The sequence below is a fragment of the Natator depressus genome, chromosome 28, assembly GCF_965152275.1.
Source record: "Natator depressus isolate rNatDep1 chromosome 28, rNatDep2.hap1, whole genome shotgun sequence".
Classification (NCBI taxonomy): domain Eukaryota; kingdom Metazoa; phylum Chordata; order Testudines; family Cheloniidae; genus Natator; species Natator depressus.
The window spans coordinates 7305217-7325730 of NC_134261.1; the positions used below are offsets into that span (position 1 = coordinate 7305217).

General features: G+C 56.7%; 1 protein-coding gene across 1 annotated transcript in view; it reads left to right on the forward strand.

The window, feature by feature from the left end:
* LOC141978952 (uncharacterized) overlaps nt 1–20514 on the forward strand; it is a 189967-nt gene that overhangs the window by 116309 nt on the left and 53144 nt on the right. The window contains exon 4 of the mRNA XM_074941352.1: nt 19329–20336. Coding sequence (XP_074797453.1) covers nt 19329–20336 — 1008 coding nt within the window. The remainder of the gene's footprint in view (nt 1–19328; nt 20337–20514) is intronic.

Sequence of the window (20514 nt, forward strand, 5' to 3'; positions counted from 1 at the left end):
AGACAACTAGAGTAAAAGTGGGGCAAACGTTGAGGGTATTTTGTTTCAATCTTTGAGACGTACAGAGAAAACGTGTCACAAACTACGCAACTGAGAACATGGGATAAACACCAAGACCGGGGGGGGGGGGGGGGATTTTATGTGGCTATTAAATAGCTAGCTGGAAAAGGGGGACCGTTTGTCATATAAAATCCAGCCTGTCCAATACATAAAGAGAAAGTGATGGTCCCCCCCACTGCCCCCCTTCACCTGGGCAGCAGGGAGCCCTCTGAGGGGCTGATTGAAGAGGGCAGGGGGGTGGTGTAGGGCTACCTGGGGGAGGGGAGGGGGCAGCAGTGTGGGATGGGCAGGTGGGGGCTGGGGGCAACGGTGCTGCGGTTGGGGGGCAGCAAGTGGGACTGGGAAGCCGGGATCGGGGGCAGCCCCGGGGGGACACGGGCCCCTCCCTTCCCCGCCCCGGCAGAGACCCGGCGTCTCCTCCCACCCCCACGCCGGGGGCAGCCAGGTTGGGGGGTGGCTCCGGGCTACAACTTCCCCCTACACCGGGACAAATCGCTGCGGATCAAACGGGGGGGGGTCCCTGCGGATCAAACGGGGGGGGGTCCCGCCCCCCCCCCGCACGGGAGGAGAGTTTCAATGGACACGTGAGGAGGAGGGAGAGACGGGGGGGGGGATCAGGGGAGACGAGAGAGCGGATCGGGGGGGGGGAGGGGGGAGTTTACAGCCACGTGGGAGCTACTGATAGAGAAAAGGGGAGAACTGGGGGGCAGTTGTGCCGGGGGGGGAAGGGGCACAAACAGGGACAGGATCCAAATAACTCCCCCCCGCCCCCCACTTCCCCCCCGGGAATTTCCTGGCTGCACAGAGACAGTTCAACCCCCCCCGGGAACTCCGGCTTCTCCCCCCCTCACCCCACAAGGGACCCCCCCCGCCGTGTCCCAGTCTCTGCCCCCCCAATCCCAGCCGTGCCGGAGGCAGAGAGTCACTTTGCTGGCCCCCCCAGCACTCCCCCCCGCGGGGTCTCCCACTCACCGGGGCGGGGGCAGGCAGAGCCCGGGGCTGGTCCCAGCCGGAGAAAGCCCCCCCCCCGGCCAAACACGGGGGGGGGGGGGTGTCAATGACGGGCCCCCCCCAGCACAGACCCCAGGGGGGAGCCGCAGCTGCTCCTCCGAGAGACCCGACACGAGGCAGCTCCAGGGGGCGGGGCCTGGAGCAGACCGGGGGCGGGGCAGTTCCTGGGGGCGGGGCCTGGAGCGGACCGGGGGCGGGGCAGTTCCTGGGGGCGGGGCCTGGAGCAGACCGGGGGCGGGGCAGTTCCTGGGGGCGGGGCTCGGGCCCAGACCAGATGCTGCTTCTGCCCCCGTGGGACCCGGGAGCCCGGGCTGGGCAGCTGCGGCTCCCTCCTGGGGTCCCTGCTGGGGGGGGCCCGTCATTAACCCCTCCGTGCCCGGCCGGGGGGGGCTTTCTCCAGCCGGGACCAGCCCCCTGGGCAGCCCCGGGCTCTGCCCGCCCCCAGCCGGTGCCCCCCCATGAGCGGGAGACCCCGGTGGGGGGGGGAGCGCTGGGGGGGGGCAGGAAAGTGACTCTCTGCCCCCGGCCCCGGGGAGAAGCCTCGGAGCTGCCTCAGCCCCAGCGGAGCCGCCGCAGGCTGGGGGAGAAGAACAGAAAGTGAAGAGAGAAGGGGAAAAGAGAGCCCCCCCGTCCCCTCTCTGCCTCCCCCCTTCCACCCCACCGTCCCGTCCAGGGGCATCCCGAGGCGGATGCAGAATATGCAGCTGTGTGGGGCACCCTGAACTCTGGGGCACCAAATTGCCCCACATTTCACGGTGCCCCTGGCAGCTGCCTGCTGCAGATGTGCCCCCCCCCCCCGCTCCGGCAGCCAGCCCCATCCCCTGGCCAGCCCCCCGGCCCATGGGCTGCACCCACTGCCTGGGGCAGGGCTGTCCCGAGGGGGGCGTGGGGCCCGAGACAACACCCTCCACCCTGCCTCTTCGTCCTCTCCCCCCGGCTCAGCCCCATCCAACCTGTCCCCCGCCAAGCCTCTGCCCCCAGCCACGGACGCAGCCCGGAGGACAGGCAGGGGGCCTGCCCCGGCAGCAGGGGTTCGGCTGGACCCCGCAGTCACCAGCAATGGTGAGACGTGGAGCGACCCGGCCCCAGCCGACTCCCCTGTGCCCTCTCCCAGCCGCCTCCCTCCGCTTCCCGCGGCTGGAGAGTACGGGGGCAGTCCTTCCCCCTCCCGCAAGGGACCCGGCTGGGGTAGGGGGACCGGAGTGGGCTGGGGATGGGGCTGGGTCGCTCCGCGTCCTGCGGCCGCTGCCAGGCCCTCGCTCCTCCCCCGGGCTGCTCTGGGCCCCGTGAGGCCCCCCAAAGTGGCGCACCACACCTCCTTCCTCTCTGGCCCCGCAGGGCTCTCGCGCAGCCCAGACCCTCCCTAGGGCGGGGGAGCAGGTGTTTGGGCTGCGTAGGGCACCCTAGACGGTAGGGATGCCCCTGATCCCATCTCCCTGGGCTCCCTCTGTGCTGGTGCCACGGGGGTGACACTGGAGTTCGTGGGGTGGGGGGTTGACATTTCCCTTGTGAGGCCCCTCAAGGCAGCACTGGGTCTCCCCTTTTTAGTGGGGGGAAGTTGGGCAGGAGGCAGAGGTGTTTCCCCGTAAAGGGCCATTTGGTTTTGGTGACTGGTTGTGGCCTCGGTCACGTGTCCCCGGACCCAGGGTCATGGGCCGTCTGTGGAACAGGGAAGCTCTGGCTTTCCCTGGGTGCTGTCGAGTGGTCGCCAAGCGGTCGACCGCAATCGCTGGTGGTCGAGCGGGGCTGCGGCTAAGGCAGGCTCCCTGCCTACCCCGGCCCCGCACTGCTCCCAGAAGCGGCCAGCACAGCCCTGCGGCCTTGTGGGGCGGGGGGGCGGGGGTCTCGGCGTGCTGCTCCTGCCTGTAAGCGCTGCCCGCGCAGCTCCCATTGGCTGGGAATGGGGACCCGTGGCCAATGGGAGCTGAGGGGGTGGTGCTGGCAGAGAGGGGCAGCGCACAGAGCCACAGGAGGGCGTTGGTCCCTTCCTCCAACCCCCTGCCCTCGTCTGGTGAAAATGAGTTAGGGTGGGGGAGAGCGAGCAAAGGGGGGAGCGGGGCAGGGCTATGGGGGAAGGGGCGGGGTAGATCCTGGGTTGGCCTTCAATTCAAAAAGTGATCCTGAGCATCAAAAGTGTGGAGACCTCTGCTGCAGACTGAGAGCTCCTGGGAAAGGGCAGGGGTGGAGGGAGCAGGAGGAGGCAGGCAGAGACATGGGAGAAAAGAAAGGGCAGGGTGGAGAGAGAGACAGAGGCAGAGAACAAATAATTGAAGCAGAGCAGGTGTCCCAACTCCTTTTCGACAATGTAAAAGCCTGAACTTTGTTTCTAGCAATCCGAGTTCAATGATCAAGGGGATCCACACGTGCCTGATCTCTTCCCCCCTCCTCAATTTTTAGTATCAATTTTTATTTGGAAGCGTTTGGCTCAACCCTGATCTTCTCCTTCCCTAACTGTGTTGCAATCTGGGGTATATTTTTATTTCGCCTCCCTTTTGTTCATGTCCTTATCGTTGGAACAGCAAAGGAATCTGCAGGAGAAAAAAAAAACAGACTCAAGATTTTATTTCCCCATCGTGCAGAAACATCAGACAAACATCTCCCACAGCTGGAATCGGAACACAATGTGACTGCAGTTAAACCAGTTCCGGACCCGGAAACAACAAACAGGAAGATCCATTGCTCAGGAATAAAAGACAGCTTGTTTTTCAGACAAGATTTGTGTTTCTTCCTGCTACACACAGAGGGACTGGATAGTGCTGATTGCAGACAAGACTCCAGGAGGACAAGGAACAAATTCAGCCCGTCAGTCGCCTGCAGGAGGGAGATGATGTTTTGACAGTGGTGGATGCCTCATCTTAAAGGCCTTTGTCTGCCTCCTTCAAGTGACTGTTTGGTACAGAAATGCAGCCCCTACTCCTGGGTGTCTCCTGTGGGGTGTCTGGCATTGGCCGCTGTCAGGAGACAGGATAGTGGGCTGCATGAACTGCTCTGACTCGGTATCTCTGCTCTTACGTTCCAACTGCTGTGTATGGAAGAGATGACCTTTCGGGCTCTACAGAACTGAAGAAGTGTTCTGGGTTAGCTCCAAAGCTTTTCTCTTTTACCAACAGAGGTTGGTCCTCTACCAGCTCTTACCCTCACCTGCCTTGTCTTTCTTGGACTCGAAAAACTCCTTTCTCTCAACTCCCTTTGGAGAGAAGTGAAGTTTTCCCTTTGGGAAACTTATCAGACTGAAGCAATTGTATTCATTGTGGCACTGGAATTGAAGGATTATTGAATATTATCAATAAATAAGTCTTAACCTGAGCTTCCGGTTTTCAAATTGGTTTTCCCAACTCAGTTCCCAGTTCTCTTCTAGAAAGGACTCCAGGATGCCTGCCCACCCCAGCAGACGTGGCACCTTAGAGACGAACCTAGACTCTGACAACTGGCAGGAGACCAGTCTGACAGTTCGAGTTCACTGTCAGAACAGTCTGGCTACAATCAAAACAACATTCAAAGCATACAGTTACAACAGAAAGAAAAGGAGGACTTGTGGCACCTTAGAGACGAACAAATTTGCTGGCACATGATGGCACATACCACATTGGTAGATGTGCAGGTGAGTGAGATTGACAGAGCCGGAAGAGTACCCAGAAGTCACCTACTACAGGACAGGCCCAACAAAGAAAATAACAGAACGCCACTAGCCGTCACCTTCAGCCCCCAATTAAAACCTCTCCAACCCATCATCAAGGATCTACAACCTATCCTGAAGGATGACCCATCACTCTCACAGATCTTGGGAGACAGGCCAGTCCTTGCTTACAGACAACTCCCCAACCTGAAGCAAATACTCACCAGCAACCACACACCACACAACAAAAACACTAACCCAGGAACCTATCCCTGCAACAAAGCCCGTTGCCAACTGTGTCCACATATCTATTCAGGGGACACCATCCTAGGGCCTAATCACATCAGCCACACTATCAGAGGCTTGTTCACCTGCACATCCACCAATGTGATATATGCCAGCAATGCCCCTCTGCCATGTACATTGGCTAAAGCGGACAGTCTCTCCGTAAAAGAATAAATGGACACAAATCAGACGTCAAGAATTATAACATTCAAAAACCAGTTGGAGAACACTTCAGTCTCTCTGGTCACTCGATTAGAGACCTAAAAGTGGCAATTCTTCAATAAAAAAACTTCAAAAACAAACTCCAACGAGAGACTGCTGAATTGGAATTAATTTGCAAACCGCATACAATTAACTTAGGCTTGAAAAAAGACTGGGAGTGGATGGGTCATTACACAATGTAAAACTATTTCCCCATGTTTATTCCCCCCTCCTACTGTTCCTCACACATTCTTGTCAACTGCTGGAAATGGCCCACCTTGATTATCACTACAAAAGGGTTTTTTCTCTCCTGCTGGTAATAGCTCACCTAAGCTGATCACTCTGGTTACAGTGTGTATGGTAACCCCCATTGTTTCATGTTCTCTGTGTATATAAATCTCCCCACTGTATTTTCCACTGCATGCATCCGATGAAGTGAGCTGTAGCTCACGAAAGCTTATGCTCAAATAAATTGGTTAGTCTCTAAGGTGCCACAAGTCCTCCTTTTGTTTTTACGAATACAGACGAACACGGCTGGGACTCTGAAACCAGTTAAATTGAAGTTATTTTTCCCTCCCAATTTCCCCTTAATTGCTATAATTAGCATTGCCCAGGCTTCCCTGTTCGAGGGTTAACAGGATCACTAACCTGCTGCAAAATGTGTCAGAGTTAGGGACGGCAGCCTGCTTTCTGCTCCTGGGCTCAGCTTCTCCCAGCTCACACAGGGCAAAGCAGCTGCCCTGACTGCTCGCCCTCCTGTCGTCTGATTCCAGCACCAGGGAACCCATTGGCGCAGACCCAAAACTACCAAACCCACTTCCGGAAGCTTCTGGATGGGGAGTGCTTAATCTGCCTAGCAACAATGACCCAGACCAGATCACTCCTACCTCCCACCAACTGGTCTCTTAAAGAGAGAGCTCCCAATTAGGCACATGGCTTACATGTTACTAATTATTTATATGAAATATAGGGCTTAACTGCTCAAATCGGTACCCACAACAATCCTTTGTAAGGAGGTGCGTGGCTCTCCCCTGCTGAGTTCTCTGTTTCAGCAAATGAGTTCGTTACAGACGATTGACCCAAGGTTCTTCCTTTCCCTGTGACACCAATTCCACTTTTGTTAACTGTCTGAAAGCACGAGCTTCATCCACCGCCATATCTTTTTCACGTAACATAACAAACGAAAATAGAATAAAATGAAACCCAAATGAAGTGGAAAGGCAGGTCTATGCAAACACATTGAGGGTATTAAGCTTTTATCTTCGGTTCTGCTTGGCGGCAACAAGAGAAACCTGTTGAAATTGGTTAGTTTTAACATTTTGCGGCAAAACCAGACATACTATATCCTGTAATATTTTGGACATTTTGGCTGTAACATACTTCTAGCTATATTTTAGTATTTAAGAAAGGTGCAAACAAGTTTGTAACCCCCCCCCCAAAAAGAAACTGGCATTTTCTTAGTATCAGCTTTTGGTGAATGTCGATATTTCTCCTTACAGTTTTTCTTTGAATAAACCCCCCTGGCCCCGGTGATTAGTAAAAGAGAACCCTTTTCGTTTGCAATTGCATTATGTCTTGAGGCAGAGAAAGCGTTTCTGGAAGAGAAACCTACCTCCACTCATCGCTCTTTGAAAAACTGGAGCCGAGAGGAGTGGGACTGTGGACTGGCACTGTGATGGGAATCATTGGTGGGGGAGGGGGATTTCTAACCCGGTTAAAAATTGGAGACCCCAACACTTCTGCATTCCAGGCACACTTGTGGGGGTCCACGGCTGCACCAGAGAAACGGGCTGATCAGTGGTGGGCATGTTGCTTCATACCTCACTCAGGGTCGGAACTGGTCTGTGCAAGCGAAAAGGACAGAGAGGCCTCAGATTGCAATAATCCCGTGCAGATAAACCAGGCTTGTCCACCCTCTATCCTGGCACAGCAGGGAAGGTTAGATTTGGAAAACGGTCAGATTCATAAACAAACCCCTTTTCATGCTGACAAACCAAAACAAAGCTGGGACACGCCCAGAGGGGGAACGGCCCTCTCGGCATCCATGTCGGATGCTCCTTGAGAACGGCTGGCTCCCGCAAATGTCCCCTTTTGCTGCCTCCAGGCCGCTCCCCTTGGCTTCAAAGCGCTGACCTACAGGACGGGCGACCATGGGGGCGGCACCACAAAACCCCACGTCGGAGCAGGAACTCCGGGGCCACAGGCTTAATCCTCCAGTCCCAGCGCAAAATCTTCAGCCGGGCCCTTGTCGCTGCCTCTGCCTGAGTGGCGAGGGAGACCCCACGAGACGCGCAGGCTCCACCTTCCTTCCCACCCGCTGCCATGTAGACGGTGCCCAGCTCTTTGCCTCTGGCAGCCCCTGCCAGGGAAGCCTGGCCACGCGGCCCGAGCCTGAGCGGCAGCCACAGTCCCTCCTCCCGCGGCTGGCCGAGCGCGGCGCAATGGGGGCCAAGGCCAGGCTGAGCTGGAAGGCCCCTGCCAGCCAGACCGAGCTGAGCGATATCCTGCGAGCCTCGCTCGCGTGTCCCCACAGCAGCTGCCTGCCTCTCTGGGCAGGAGAAGGGGACAAAGAAGCACCGATGCCTCAGGCCGGGGGATGAGGCACTCCCCTCCCATGGCAGCGCCCTTCGACTTCAGCCCAGCCAGCGAGGAGTGCTGGGGACCTTCCGAGCAGGATTCGGCCTCAGCAGGTCCCTGACCCCAGGGGCCAGGCTCCTGTCTCTCTGCAGGCCCCTGCCAGGCTTGAAGATCCAGGAGAAAAACAAGGGGGCCGGTTGCTGGCAGAGAATGGGGTCCGTCCCTCCACCGCGGACGTCCCGGCCCAGCCTGTTACGGCTGCAGAACGGGGCGCGGATCCGTTACCGCGGAGAAACAGGCCGCGGCAGATGCAGACAAGCTTCCCTTCAACAGCGCAGATGGGGGAGCGGAGGCTGGAGCAGGCCAGGAGCGGATTGACCATGAAACAAACCACGTAGTGCCACGGGGCCCCCCAGTGACGGGGGACCCCAAACTTCAGGCCAAATCTCATCTCCCAGCCTGCCCCCGAGTCCAGGCCAGCAGTGCAACAGGGCTCAGGCAGGCAGGCTGCCCGCATGCCATGGCCGGTGGCCCCAGGCCAACCCCAGAAGCAGCCATCTGCTGGCACGTCTCTGCTCACCCCTGGCCGGGGTGGGAGGGAAGGCAGCTCTGGGCGCTGCCCCCACCCCAGGGAGGGCACGGAGGCCTCTGCTCCCCTCCCCGCAGTGGGTGTGCAGGGATGTGCCGGCCGCGCGAAGGTGCCCTTCTGCCTCCATACTGCTCCCAGAAGTGGCCAGCATGTCCCGGCATCCCCTGGGGGGCGGTGTCTCCAAGCACGGCCCCTGCCATGAGTACCAACTCCGCATCTCCCATTGGCCAGAAACTGTGGCCAATGGGAGCTGTGGAGGAAGCGCATGGAGACCCCCCCCTTGGCCCCACCCACCTAGGGGGTGCTGCCGGAGGGTTGTGTGAGCCGGTCGCTTTGGGAGCTGCACTGCCCGGGGTAAGCGCCACCCCTCCTGCACCCTAACCCTCTCCCCCAGTGCAGAGCCCACACCCTGCACCCACATTTCCTCCCATAGCCCACACCCCTCAGCCCCTCCCACACCCCAGTCCTCTGCCCCAGCCCAGAACCTGCACCCCACACCCAAACTGCCTCCCATAGCTTTGCTTCTCTTCCTTTCACCCGGAACCGTCCTTCTTCTCCTGGGCTGCAAGTAGCCATCCCTGGGAAGCCAAGCGGCAGGCACAGGATTCTACCTCCCAGCAGCCAACTCCAAAGCCTGAACTTGAAACTCAATGGCTCCCAGGTGCCGCAGTGAAACCCGTTCACAAACCCGTTGAACTCCATGTGATTTGTTGAAAATATGCTAATGAGTGTGAATATAATGTAACTGGAAGATGCTTCATGCAAAAGGTCTCTTGTAAGTTATCGTTACAAAGCTTATAATCTACTGTGTGTGGTCATCCTATTTGTATGAATGTACCATTCTTGTATCTGAAACTAGAAATATAACTCTGAGGTCCTGTTGTAATTATGCAAAGTGTGGGCCTTTAATGGTGGTCTGGAATCTTGATGGCTCCCATCAACCAGGACAATTGAGTGTAGATGGCTCTGTCTACTTGGAAGCCTTCCTGTGAGTCAGGCCGGGAAGAATGAAGGCTTGGGGTCTCACAGGACAGGTGACCATGTCACCTGGTATGGGAATCCATCTTAAACCTGGGGCTTTTCCCAAGGAAAGACACAAAAGATTCCTGCTTTGTGCCAAAGCTATATATATATGTTTTGAATTGAAGGCCAACCCAGGATCTACCCCGCCCCTTCCCCCATAGCCCTGCCCCGCTCCCCCCTTTGCTCGCTCTCCCCCACCCTCACTCAATTTCACCAGGCAAGGGCAGGGGTTGGGGGAAGGGACCAACGCCCTCCTGTGGCTCTGTGCGCTGCCCCTCTCTGCCAGCACCACCCCTTCAGCTCCCATTGGCCACGGGTCCCCATTCCCAGCCAATGGGAGCTGCGGGGGCAGCGCTTACAGGCAGGAGCAGCACGCCGAGACCCCCGCCCCCCCGCCCCACAAGGCCGCAGGGCTGTGCTGGCCGCTTCTGGGAGCAGTGCGGGGCCGGGGTAGGCAGGGAGCCTGCCTTAGCCGCAGCCCCGCTCGACCACCAGCGATTGCGGTCGACCGCTTGGCGACCACTCGACAGCACCCAGGGAAAGCCAGAGCTTCCCTGTTCCACAGACGGCCCATGACCCTGGGTCCGGGGACACGTGACCGAGGCCACAACCAGTCACCAAAACCAAATGGCCCTTTACGGGGAAACACCTCTGCCTCCTGCCCAACTTCCCCCCACTAAAAAGGGGAGACCCAGTGCTGCCTGAGGGGCCTCACAGGGGAAATGTCAACCCCCCACCCCACGAACTCCAGTGTCACCCCCGTGGCACCAGCACAGAGGGAGCCCAGGGAGATGGGATCAGGGGCATCACTACCGTGTAGGGTGCCCTACGCAGCCCAAATACCTGCTCCCCCGCCCTAGGGAGGGTCTGGGCTGCGCGAGAGCCCTGCGGGGCCAGAGAGGAAGGAGGTGTGGTGGGCAACTTTGGGGGGCCTCACGGGGCCCAGAGCAGCCCGGGGGAGGAGCGAGGGCCTGGCAGCAGTCACAGGACGCGGAGCGACCCAGCCCCATCCCCAGCCCACTCCGGTCCCCCTACCCCAGCCGGGTCCCTTGCGGGAGGGGGAAGGACTGCCCCCGCACTCCCCAGCCGCGGGAAGCGGAGGGAGGCGGCTGGGAGAGGGCACAGGGGAGTGGGCTGGGGCGGGGTCGCTCCACGTCCCACCATTGCTGGTGACTGCGGGGTCCGGCCCCACCCCTGCTGCCAGGGCAGGCCCCCTGCCTGTCCTCCGGGCTGGGTCCGTGGCTGGGGGAAGAGGCTTGGCGGGGGACAGGTTGGATGGGGGTGGCTGGGGGCAGAGGACGAAGAGGCAGGGTGGAGGGTGTTGTCTCGGGCCCCACGCCCCCCTCGGGACAGCCCTGCCCCAGGCAGTGGGTGCAGCCCACGGGCCGGGGGGCTGGCCAGGGGATGGGGCTGGCTGCCGGAGCTGCGGGGGGGGGCCACATCTGCAGCAGGCAGCTGCCAGGGGCCCCGTGAAATGTGGGGCAATTTGGTGCCCCAGAGTTCAGGGTGCCCTACACAGCCGCATATTCTGCATCCGCCTCGGGATGCCCCTGGACAGGATGGTGGGGTGGAAGGGGGGAGGCAGAGAGGGGACGGGGGGGCTCTCTTTTCCCCTTCTCTCTTCACTTTCTGTTCTTCTCCCCCAGCCTGCGGCGGCTCCGCTGGGGCTGAGGCAGCTCCGAGGCTTCTCCCCGGGGCCGGGGGCAGAGAGTCACTTTCCTGCCCCCCCCGCCCAGCGCTCCCCCCCCAACCGGGGTCTACCGCTCATCGGGGGGCTCCGGCTGGGTGCGGGCAGAGCCCGGGGCTGCCCAGGAGGCTGGTCCCAGCTGGAGAACCCCCCCCAGGCCGGGCACGGAGGGGTTAATGACGGGCCCCCCCAGCAGGGACCCCAGGGGGGAGCCGCAGCTGCCCAGCCCGGGCTCCCGGGTCCCACGGGGGCAGCAGCAGCGTCTGGTCTGGGCCCGAGCCCCGCCCCCAGGAACTGCCCCGCCCCCGGTCTGCTCCAGGCCCCGCCCCCAGGCGCTGCCCCGCCCCCGGTCTGCTCCAGGCCCCACCCCCTGGAGCTGCCTCGTGTCGAGTCTCTCGGAGCAGCAGCTGCGGCTCCCCCCTGGGGTCTGTGCTGGGGGGGCCCGTCATTGACCCCCCGTGCCCGGCCGGGGGGGGCTTTCTCCAGCTGGGACCAGCCCCGGGCTCTGCCCGCCCCCGCAAGTGGGAGACCCCGCGGGGCGGGGGGAGCGCTGGTGGGGGGCGCAGCAAAGTGACTCTCTGCCCCCGGCACTGCTGGGATTGGGGGGGGGGGCAGAGACTGGGACACGGCGGGGGGGGTCCCTTGGGGGTGAGGGGGGGAGAAGCCGGAGTTGCGGGGGGGGGTTGAACTGTCTCTGTGCAGCCAGGTAATTCCAGGGGGGGAAGTGGGGGGCGGGGGGGAGTTTTTTGGATCCTGTCCCTGTTTGTGCCCCTTCCCCCCCCGGGCACAAATGCCCCCCAGTTCTCCCCTTTTCTCTCTCGGTAGCTCCCACGTGGCTGTAAACTCCCCCCTCCCCCCCCACTGATCCGCTCTCTCGTCTCCCCTGATCCCCCCCCCCTCGTCTCTCCCTCCTCCTCACATGTCCATTGAAACTCTCCTCCCGTGCGGGGGGGGGCGGTGGGCGGGACCCCCCCGTTTGATCCGCCCCCCCCCCCCCCCCCGTTTTATCCGCAGCGATTTGTCCCGGTGTCGGGGGAAGTTGTAGCCCGGAGCCATCCCCCAACCTGGCTGCCCCCGGCGTGGGGGTGGGAGGAGACGCCGGGTCTCTGCCGGGGCGGGGAAGGGAGGGGCCCGTGTCCCCCCGGGGCTGCCCCCGATCCCGGCTTCCCAGTCCCACTTGCTGCCCCCCAACTGCAGCACCGCTGCCCCCAGCCCCCACCTGCCCCCCACCTGCCGATCCCCCACTGCTGCCCCCTCCCCTCCCCCAGGTAGCCCTACACCACCCCCCCTTCGATCAGCCCCTCAGAGGGCTCCCTGCTGCCCAGGTGAAGGGGGCAGTCGGGGGGACCATCACTTTCTCTTTATGTATTGGACAGGCTGGATTTTATATGACAAACGGTCCCCCTTTTCCAGCTAGCTATTTAATAGCCACATAAAATCCCCCCCGGTCTTGGCGTTTATCCCATGTTCTCAGTTGCGTAGTTTGTGACACGTTTTCTCTGTACGTCTCAAAGATTGAAACAAAATACCCTCAACGTTTGCCCCACTTTTACTCTAGTTGTCTACTTCTAATTGAATATGCCCCTGAGAGCTTTCCCTGTCTCTGTAATTATAAATTACGAAGAAACTCTCAGATTTACACCTTTTCTCAGATTCCTGAATATGGATATATAACGTTTTCCAATGTTGCCCATTTCCGCTCTATTCATTGACCAAATAGTGGTGGGAAATACACTCAGCTTTTACCTCCTATCAACGACTGCGATAAAATCCCTCTCATTTTCCACTTTCCTTTCTAGCATTTGCATAAATGAATCCAAAGTCCCTCAGATTTCCACCCTTTCTCTTTCATTTCTGAACACTGATCTGAAATCTCAGGTTTCCCTCTTACTATGTCATTATCAAATGTCAATTAAAAATCCTCTCGGGTTTGGGGCTGTTCCCCATGTCTCTAAATCCCAGCAACTTCTCCTTCCTTGGGGGGAACCTGTCGCCCTGAGTCCTTCTCCGTCCTGGTTGGGAAATTAACTCCCCGGCAACAATGATCGTCTTTCCCTCTCCTTTGAGAATCATTTGTTCCCTCCTTTATCTCTATTAAAAATGTTTGCTGATAAAAGAGACTAGCCATATATTCAAAACCCATCAAAGCCAGAGGCCTGCCCCTGTTTGGGGGATCGGTGGTTCCCGGCTGGTAACAGGAGAGTTGTCTGGACCCTTTCCTTTTCTCCAGCTGGCACGGGATGGGGAGGTCCCTCTGAGTGCAGCGTGGGTCCAGAAGTATCCCAAACCCCATAACAAAGGGTCTCCGTGAGGGGTGGCTTCCCGCAGTGCAAAGATGTAGCCACCTGTGGGGTGGATCCACGGTGGCCATTATTTGCTAGTGACAGAGTATGGAAATTTCTTACTTATTTTGGCCCTCCATGGCTTCCCTTCTGTTAAAGAAGCGTCCCCCCCGAGCTCCCCCTGCCTGTGTGACTGGCCAGCAAGAGGTGGTGATAACTTTCTATCCACTTATCAGACACTGCAAGGGAACACTGTTGCTGGGGGGGTGCATGTCTGTGTGGGGAGATTGCAGCGGGAGCTGAAGGGGCATTGTCGTAAGGGGAGGCCTCTGGGTGGCTGGGCAGGGGGGACCCTAGTCAGGTTGGTGGGTTCTGGAGGGTTTGGTGTTTCGGGGGGTAGTTCTGATGTGCCCAGCCCTAAGGCTCTGGGTCCTGGAGGTGGGTATCGCTGGGGGCCTGTTGTCTGCAGACCAGTGGGGGTGGGGGGGTGTCTTGGGGAGGTGGGGCAGGGGGTAGATGCTGCCTGGTGCTGTGCCAGGGGCTCTGTCTGGGATTGCCCAGCTGGCTCTTGGGACCATTGCCATGCCCAGTGCACAGAGCTGTGGTGGGGCGGTCCCTGGCGCAGAGCGAGGGGTCCTCCTGTAAAGCGTCAGGGGGTCCTGCTGGGAGGAGGAGGGGGTCCCAGGCAAATGGCCTGGCAGATCGTGGTGGAGGGCAGGTGGGGGTCCTCGGCAGGCAATGGGGAAATCCCAGGCAGGCAGTGAGGGACTATAAAATGACTCTACACAAACAGCCCCCCACCCCATTTCTCCTCCCATTTGCAGGAGCAAATCCAGCCATGGGGGAGCAAACAACCCAGGAATGAGAGTTTCCCAGCAGACAGGCATGGAGAGGGCACAGGGAAAAGGAGACGGAGAGACTGAAAGGGTCCGTGGGATAAAAGAGTTTTTAAAAAATGTGTCTGTGGGCTTAGCCTGGCAGGAGGGGCCAGGTCTCTGCTGTAATAAAGAGACTGAGCATTTTCTCAGCACGGCAGAATCTAGGATCTCGCTCTGCAGGGAAAGAGCCTGGGGGAAGCGTGATGTGAAATGAACTAATGCCCGTTCCTAAACCTCCACAACGGCCCTTCTCGCCCGGCCAGGCTGCAGAACGACGCTCACCTTTCGTTCCGGTTCATCCCGTCCTCCCACGGGACAGGGGAGCGACATGGGTGCAGAGGAGCCAGCTCAGGTAGGGATTATTGGGGGGGTTCTGATTTGTTCCTGCAGGAGGGAGAGGGACAGCAAATACGCCGGAGAGGGGAAGGTTTGCACCGTCTGGTTTGGAGGTTGGAGCGGGGCAGGAAATGCACAGGGTGGAGAAAGGGAGGAGGCCAGGGGGTGGCAGACCTGCTGGGAGTTGTTTAATAAGTGGCCTAGATTTGAGGAAGAGACCCATGAGGTTGGGAGGTGGAAATGCTCCAATTTGGTGAACAGAAAATAACCGAGCTACATGGGGCTGGGAAAAAGGCCCAGACTCCTAGTGCTGGAGTCTGAGCCAACGAACCAGCGGTTGCCTTGAAATATGAAGGGGGCAGCCACCAGTCAGGCTTAGGGGAGATTCCCCTGCCTCATATCCAGCTCCTGACAAGGAGGAGGGTGTTGGGCTTCCGACAAGAGATCTCTCCCTAGACCCTGCTCGGGGCAGCATCTCCTGTATCAGTCTGTGGCTAGTAGGTGTGTGATGGATCTGCTGGGAGAGAGGAGGGGCTCTCTCTTCGTCCCTCACCCTGGTGTTTCCTGGGTGCTCTGAGTGGGGTGGGGGTGGGACTCTGTTGACTGCGATCCACCCAGAGTTTCCGTTTGATTGGCTCCTCTCCCCCACAAATAGTGGGGCTGTGAGTGGGGCAGCAGATCCTGAGTGTGTGGCTCTTGCTCTTTCAGGGGTCTGTGACCTTCGAGGAGGTGGCTGTGTATTTCACCAGGGAAGAGGGGGCTCTGCTGGACCCCGCTCAGAGAGCCCTCTACAGAGACGTCATGCAGGAGACCTATGAGAATGTGACCTCGCTGGGTAAGGGTTCCCGTCCCCTCGGTTCTTGGAGGGGGAAATGAAGAGATGAGGTTCACCCCACCCCTGCAATGCCACCTCTGCTCTGTCCTGTTCCAGCATCACCCCAGCGTGCCAGTGACACACACACGACCAGAGACCCTCCCCGGCTGCAGAACACTGTGGGGACAGAGCACAGGGGCAGTGCCGCACAGTGTCCAATATCTCCTGTTTGCACAAGTAAAACGGGGGGGTTAGGTCCAGCATAACGAACAGAAGCTTCCTACCCCGGCCTTCTCTCAAACCCTGAGTCTTCTCCACCCAGACCAGAATGTGCTTGGGGTGTAAGAAGCAGGCTGCTGGAGTCAGGGCTGCTGGTCCAGGGTTACTGATCACACAGACACTCGGGGCGTCCTTGAATGCTGGCGGGGGGAATCCAGACAAGGGAGCTCCAGCAGCAGAACATTGAAACTCACCCAGGACTACAGATGACACAACTCCTCACCGCTCCGGATTGCCCCCGTGCATGGGAAAATGGCCTAGGTTGCTGGTGAAAATCCTTGAGACCTGGAGAGTTGCTCCCCCCATCCCCATGTGCAATAGCCACAATCTCTCTTCTCTGCAGACTTGGTTTTTTGAGTCCCTCATTCCTGAAGTCACATGACCCCGATTCTAATTCTTATTTTTCACATTCTGCTTTTCTAGACTATTTAGAGTCTGTTGCTTCTGAATGATAGTTTCTAATTTCCCAGTGTTCTCCACACCCAGGGATTTTCCTACTCCCTCCCATTGCACTGGACTCACTAGGTTCCCTAGTCTTTAAGAACGGCCACACTGGGACAGACCAAAGGTGCATCTAGCCCAGTGTCCTGTCTTCCGACAGTGACCAGTGCCAGGTGTCCCAGAGGGAATGAACAGAACAGAGAATCATGAAGTGATTCATCTCCTGTCACCCATTCCCAGCTTACGACAAACAGAAGTTAGGGACACCATCCCTGCCCATCCTGGCTCATAACCATTCACGGACCTGTCCTCGATAGATTTCTCATGGTGGTTTTTTTTTTTTTTTTGTAACCCTATTATAATCTTGGCCTTCACAACGTCCTCTGGCAAGGAGTTCCCCAGGTTGAGTGTGCATTGTGTGAAGAAATACTTCCTTTTGTTTCTTTTAAACCTGCTGCCTAATAATTTCATTGGGTGATTCCTAGTCCTTGTGTTATGAGAAGGACTAAGTAACACTTCCTTATCTACTTTCTCCAGAGCAGTCTTGATTTTATCGACCTCTCTCATATCCCCCCTTTGCTTCTTTTCCAAGCTGAAAAGTCCCAGTCTTTTTCATCTTTCCCCATACAGAAGAGTTTCATACCTGTAATCATTTGGGTTGCCCTTTTCTGAACCTTTTCCAATTCCAATCTATCTTTTTTTGAGATGGGGCAACCACATCTGCACGCAGTATTCGAGATGTGGGTGTACCATGGGTTTATATAGAGGCGATATGATATTTTCTGTTTTATTATCTATCCATTTCAGAATGATTCCCAACATTCTCTTTGCTTTTTGACTGCCGTGGCACACTGAGTTGATGTTTTCAGAGAACTGTGCACAGTGAGTCCAAGATCCCTCTGTTGAGTGGAAACAGCTCATTTAGACCCCATCATTTTATATGTGTAGTTGGGATTATGCTTTCCAGTGGGCTGCAGTATGATGCTATCCTGACATCTAGTACTGCTGAGATCCTGCATTCAGTGATATCCCTGCCCTTCCTGTTCCCTTTCTCATAAAACAAGAAGAGCATTCAAATGCATATTTACCTTCATTCCCTCAGCGGTCCTCATGGGAATCCCTAATCGGTTCCAAAGTGTATTAAAACCTTTCTTAAAGGGTTACCTCTTGGTGGTTATCAGGTCCTGTGAGTTTGTAGCCCAGAAAGACCCCCCTCAGTCAGCTCAAACTCAGCTGTTTCTCCCCCAAAAGTCTGTCGTCTTCAGTCTCCTGAATGAGGGGAAATCCGTCACTACCCCTTTCTGTGTTGGGTAAAGCTTCAAAAGGTGGAGCTCTGCATAACTAACCTTGAGATCTGGCATTCATCACCCCGTAGTGATACCAGATTGCACAGGAAACCCATCCCGCAGCCCTTCCTGGTATCATCTGGCGCATCTCGGCATCATAGTCTGTGAAGAATTCATGCTTTCAAGGCCTGGCTTAGATATACAGATAACAGTCATAATTAGGGCAAGAGTTTGCAGGCAATGAAAACAGAGTAATTGAGAAACGTGAGCAATATCTAATCCTTTAAAGCCTGAAAGTGCCTTGGGGGGAGGGGACAGGAGCCAGCTGTGTGGGGGAGGTGGGGCCCAGACACTGGGCATTGAGAGCCTAGAGCCAGCTGTGCGCTGGAGAGACGGGGCATGAACCAGCTGTGTGCAGGGGAGATGAGCAGGGGAGAGGTGCTGTGGACATGGCCGCGAGCAGGTGTGAGTGCCGTCCTCTCTGCAGCATGATGAGAGAGCCTGGCGTCCCACTGCTGATCCCAGACTTGTATGAGGAGGGAAGAAATTGGCAGCAAGTCTCGACCGCAGCCAGCCTGTGCCCTGGGGAGGAGTCGGGTGTCTCCAGGGATAAATCTGGGGGGTTGTGACCTTGCATGCCCCACCCACCCTCTGATCAGCAATTCCAGTTATTAATGGTGATTCCAGAAACGAAGAGTAATTTCAGGAAAAAATGCAGTCCTAGCGACAATTTCCGGAAAACACTGGCCCTAGTTGTAACATGAAATCCGATAGTCTCAAGATATAGGCCTGTGTTGATCAGATCTGTCACTCTGCCTTCACGGAGTTCACTCTCCTTGTGGGTTCTACCCCTTCCCCCATTCTGTGTCTGCCTTGTCTATTTAGATTGAAACTTCTTCAGGGCACGGGCCATCAACGCTTCTCGGTTTGTACTGTGCCTAGCAAAATGAGGACCCACTGTTAGTTGGCCCTTAGGCACTAAGGTAATGAATATGATTTATAATAATCATCTCCTGACACTTTGAGCCAAGGAAGCCGGCCTTGGGATGTTACTACTTAAAAGTGAGCTGGGCTTAAAAGCATGGAATATTCTTTGTGACAAGTATCCCACAAATTCCACTGACCTCCCTTGGGGTTTCTTTGCCTTGAGCAGGGTTTCCCGTTTCCAGAACTGATGTCATCTCGCAGCTGGAACGAGGGGTGGAGCCGTGGGTCCCAGACCTTCATGGCTTTGAGAAAAAAGTGCTCCCCAGAGCTGCCTTCTCAGGTGAGGCATTGGTTAAACCAACCCCAAAACTGTTGGTGAATACAGGGAACATTTGGGATGCCGTACAAAGACCTTGTGAGCTCTCCAAGTTGAGGATTGTTCCCTGCAGATGTGGAATCATTAGGCAGAGGTCAATCATGGCTTCCCACCTACCCTAACTGGCAGCAGGTCCCTCCCCAATCTCGCTGTCCCTTGAGATTTCTTCTGAGATACGGACCCAGAACTGATCCCTTCCTTTCTCTCCTCTGGGGAAGGTTTAAGGGAAAATCAGCTCCTGATAGGTTTGATCTCTCCTGTACACATTTTGGTTTCTTCATCCCTTTTTCCATTCTTCTCTCTGAGATTTCCTTTCTCTCTGGCGCAGGCAGAGACTTACGTCTGGATTCTCTCTGTCTCCCATCAGATGTTGGGATGGTGAGTGAAAACGAGGAGGAACCCCAGCAGGAAGATGCTGAGCGAGTAGAAGCACATGGGATGTTCTCAGGAAGGTCCAAAGGGAATGATTCTGGGAGCTATGCACGCCCAGAAAAAACAAAAGGCTGTGAGAGTCAGCAGAGGCCAGAGGAAAACTTCAGTAGCCAGTCAGACCTTATTACACGTGAGAGAATGAACTTGGAAGGAACACGCTACACGTGCCTTGAGTGTGGGAAAAGCTTCAAAGGGAGCTCTGACCTTCTCACACATCAGAGAATCCACACGGGTGAGAAACCTTACGCATGCAGTGTGTGTGGGAAATGCTTCAAGCGGAGCTCACACCTCATTGCACATAAGAGAATCCACATAGATGAGAAACCTTATGGCTGCCCTGAGTGTGGGAAACACTTCAAGCAGAGCTCACACCTTATTACACATCGGAAAATCCACACGGGTGAGAAACCTTATGGATGCCCTGAGTGTGGGAAACACTTCATTGACAGTTCATCCCTCCTCTCACATCAGCGAATCCACACAGGAGAGAGGCCCTACACATGCTCTGAGTGTGAGAAAAGCTTCAGTTATAGCTCAGCCCTTACTGCGCATCAGCGAATCCACAAGGGTGAGAAACCTTATGGATGCCCTGAGTGTGGGAAACGCTTCATTGATAGTTCAGCCCTCATCACACATCAGCGAATCCACACAGGAGAGAGGCCCTACACATGCTCTGAGTGTGGGAAAAGCTTCAATCGGAGCTCAAACCTGATCACACATCAGCGAATCCACACGGGAGACACACCCTACACATGCTCTGAGTGTGGGGAACGCTTCCGTTATAGCTCAGCCCTTACCACCCATCAGAGAATCCACACCGGTGAGAGACCCTACACATGCTCTGAGTGCGGGAAAAGCTTCAATCAGAGCTCTACCCTAATCACACATCAGAGAACGCACACAGGAGAGACCCCCTACATGTGCTGTGAGTGCGGGAAAAGCTTTAATCAGAGCTCTGTACTGAGCACACATAGAAGAATCCACACGGGTGAGAAACCTTATCGATGCTCTGAGTGTGGGAAACGCTTCAATCGGAGCTCATACCTTATCATACATCGGAGAATCCATACGGGTGAGAAACCTTATGGATGCTGTGAGTGTGGGAAACACTTCAATCAAAGCTCAGCCCTTATCACACATCAGCGAATCCACACAGGAGAGACGCCCTACACATGCTCTGAGTGTGGGAAAAGCTTCAATCAGCGCTCAACCCTTATTAGACATCAGAAAATCCACATGGGAGTGATCTGTAACAAATGCCTTGACTAGGGCTGGCCAAAGGTGGTTTTTTTTAAAAAAATCACATTTGCTAATTCCCACTCAGTGATCTGAGCCCCATCTTCACCGTGGTTACTCAGCTCCCGCAGATGAGTTGCCTGCTTCTGCCTTTTGCAGCTCACCCTTCTTTGGGGTC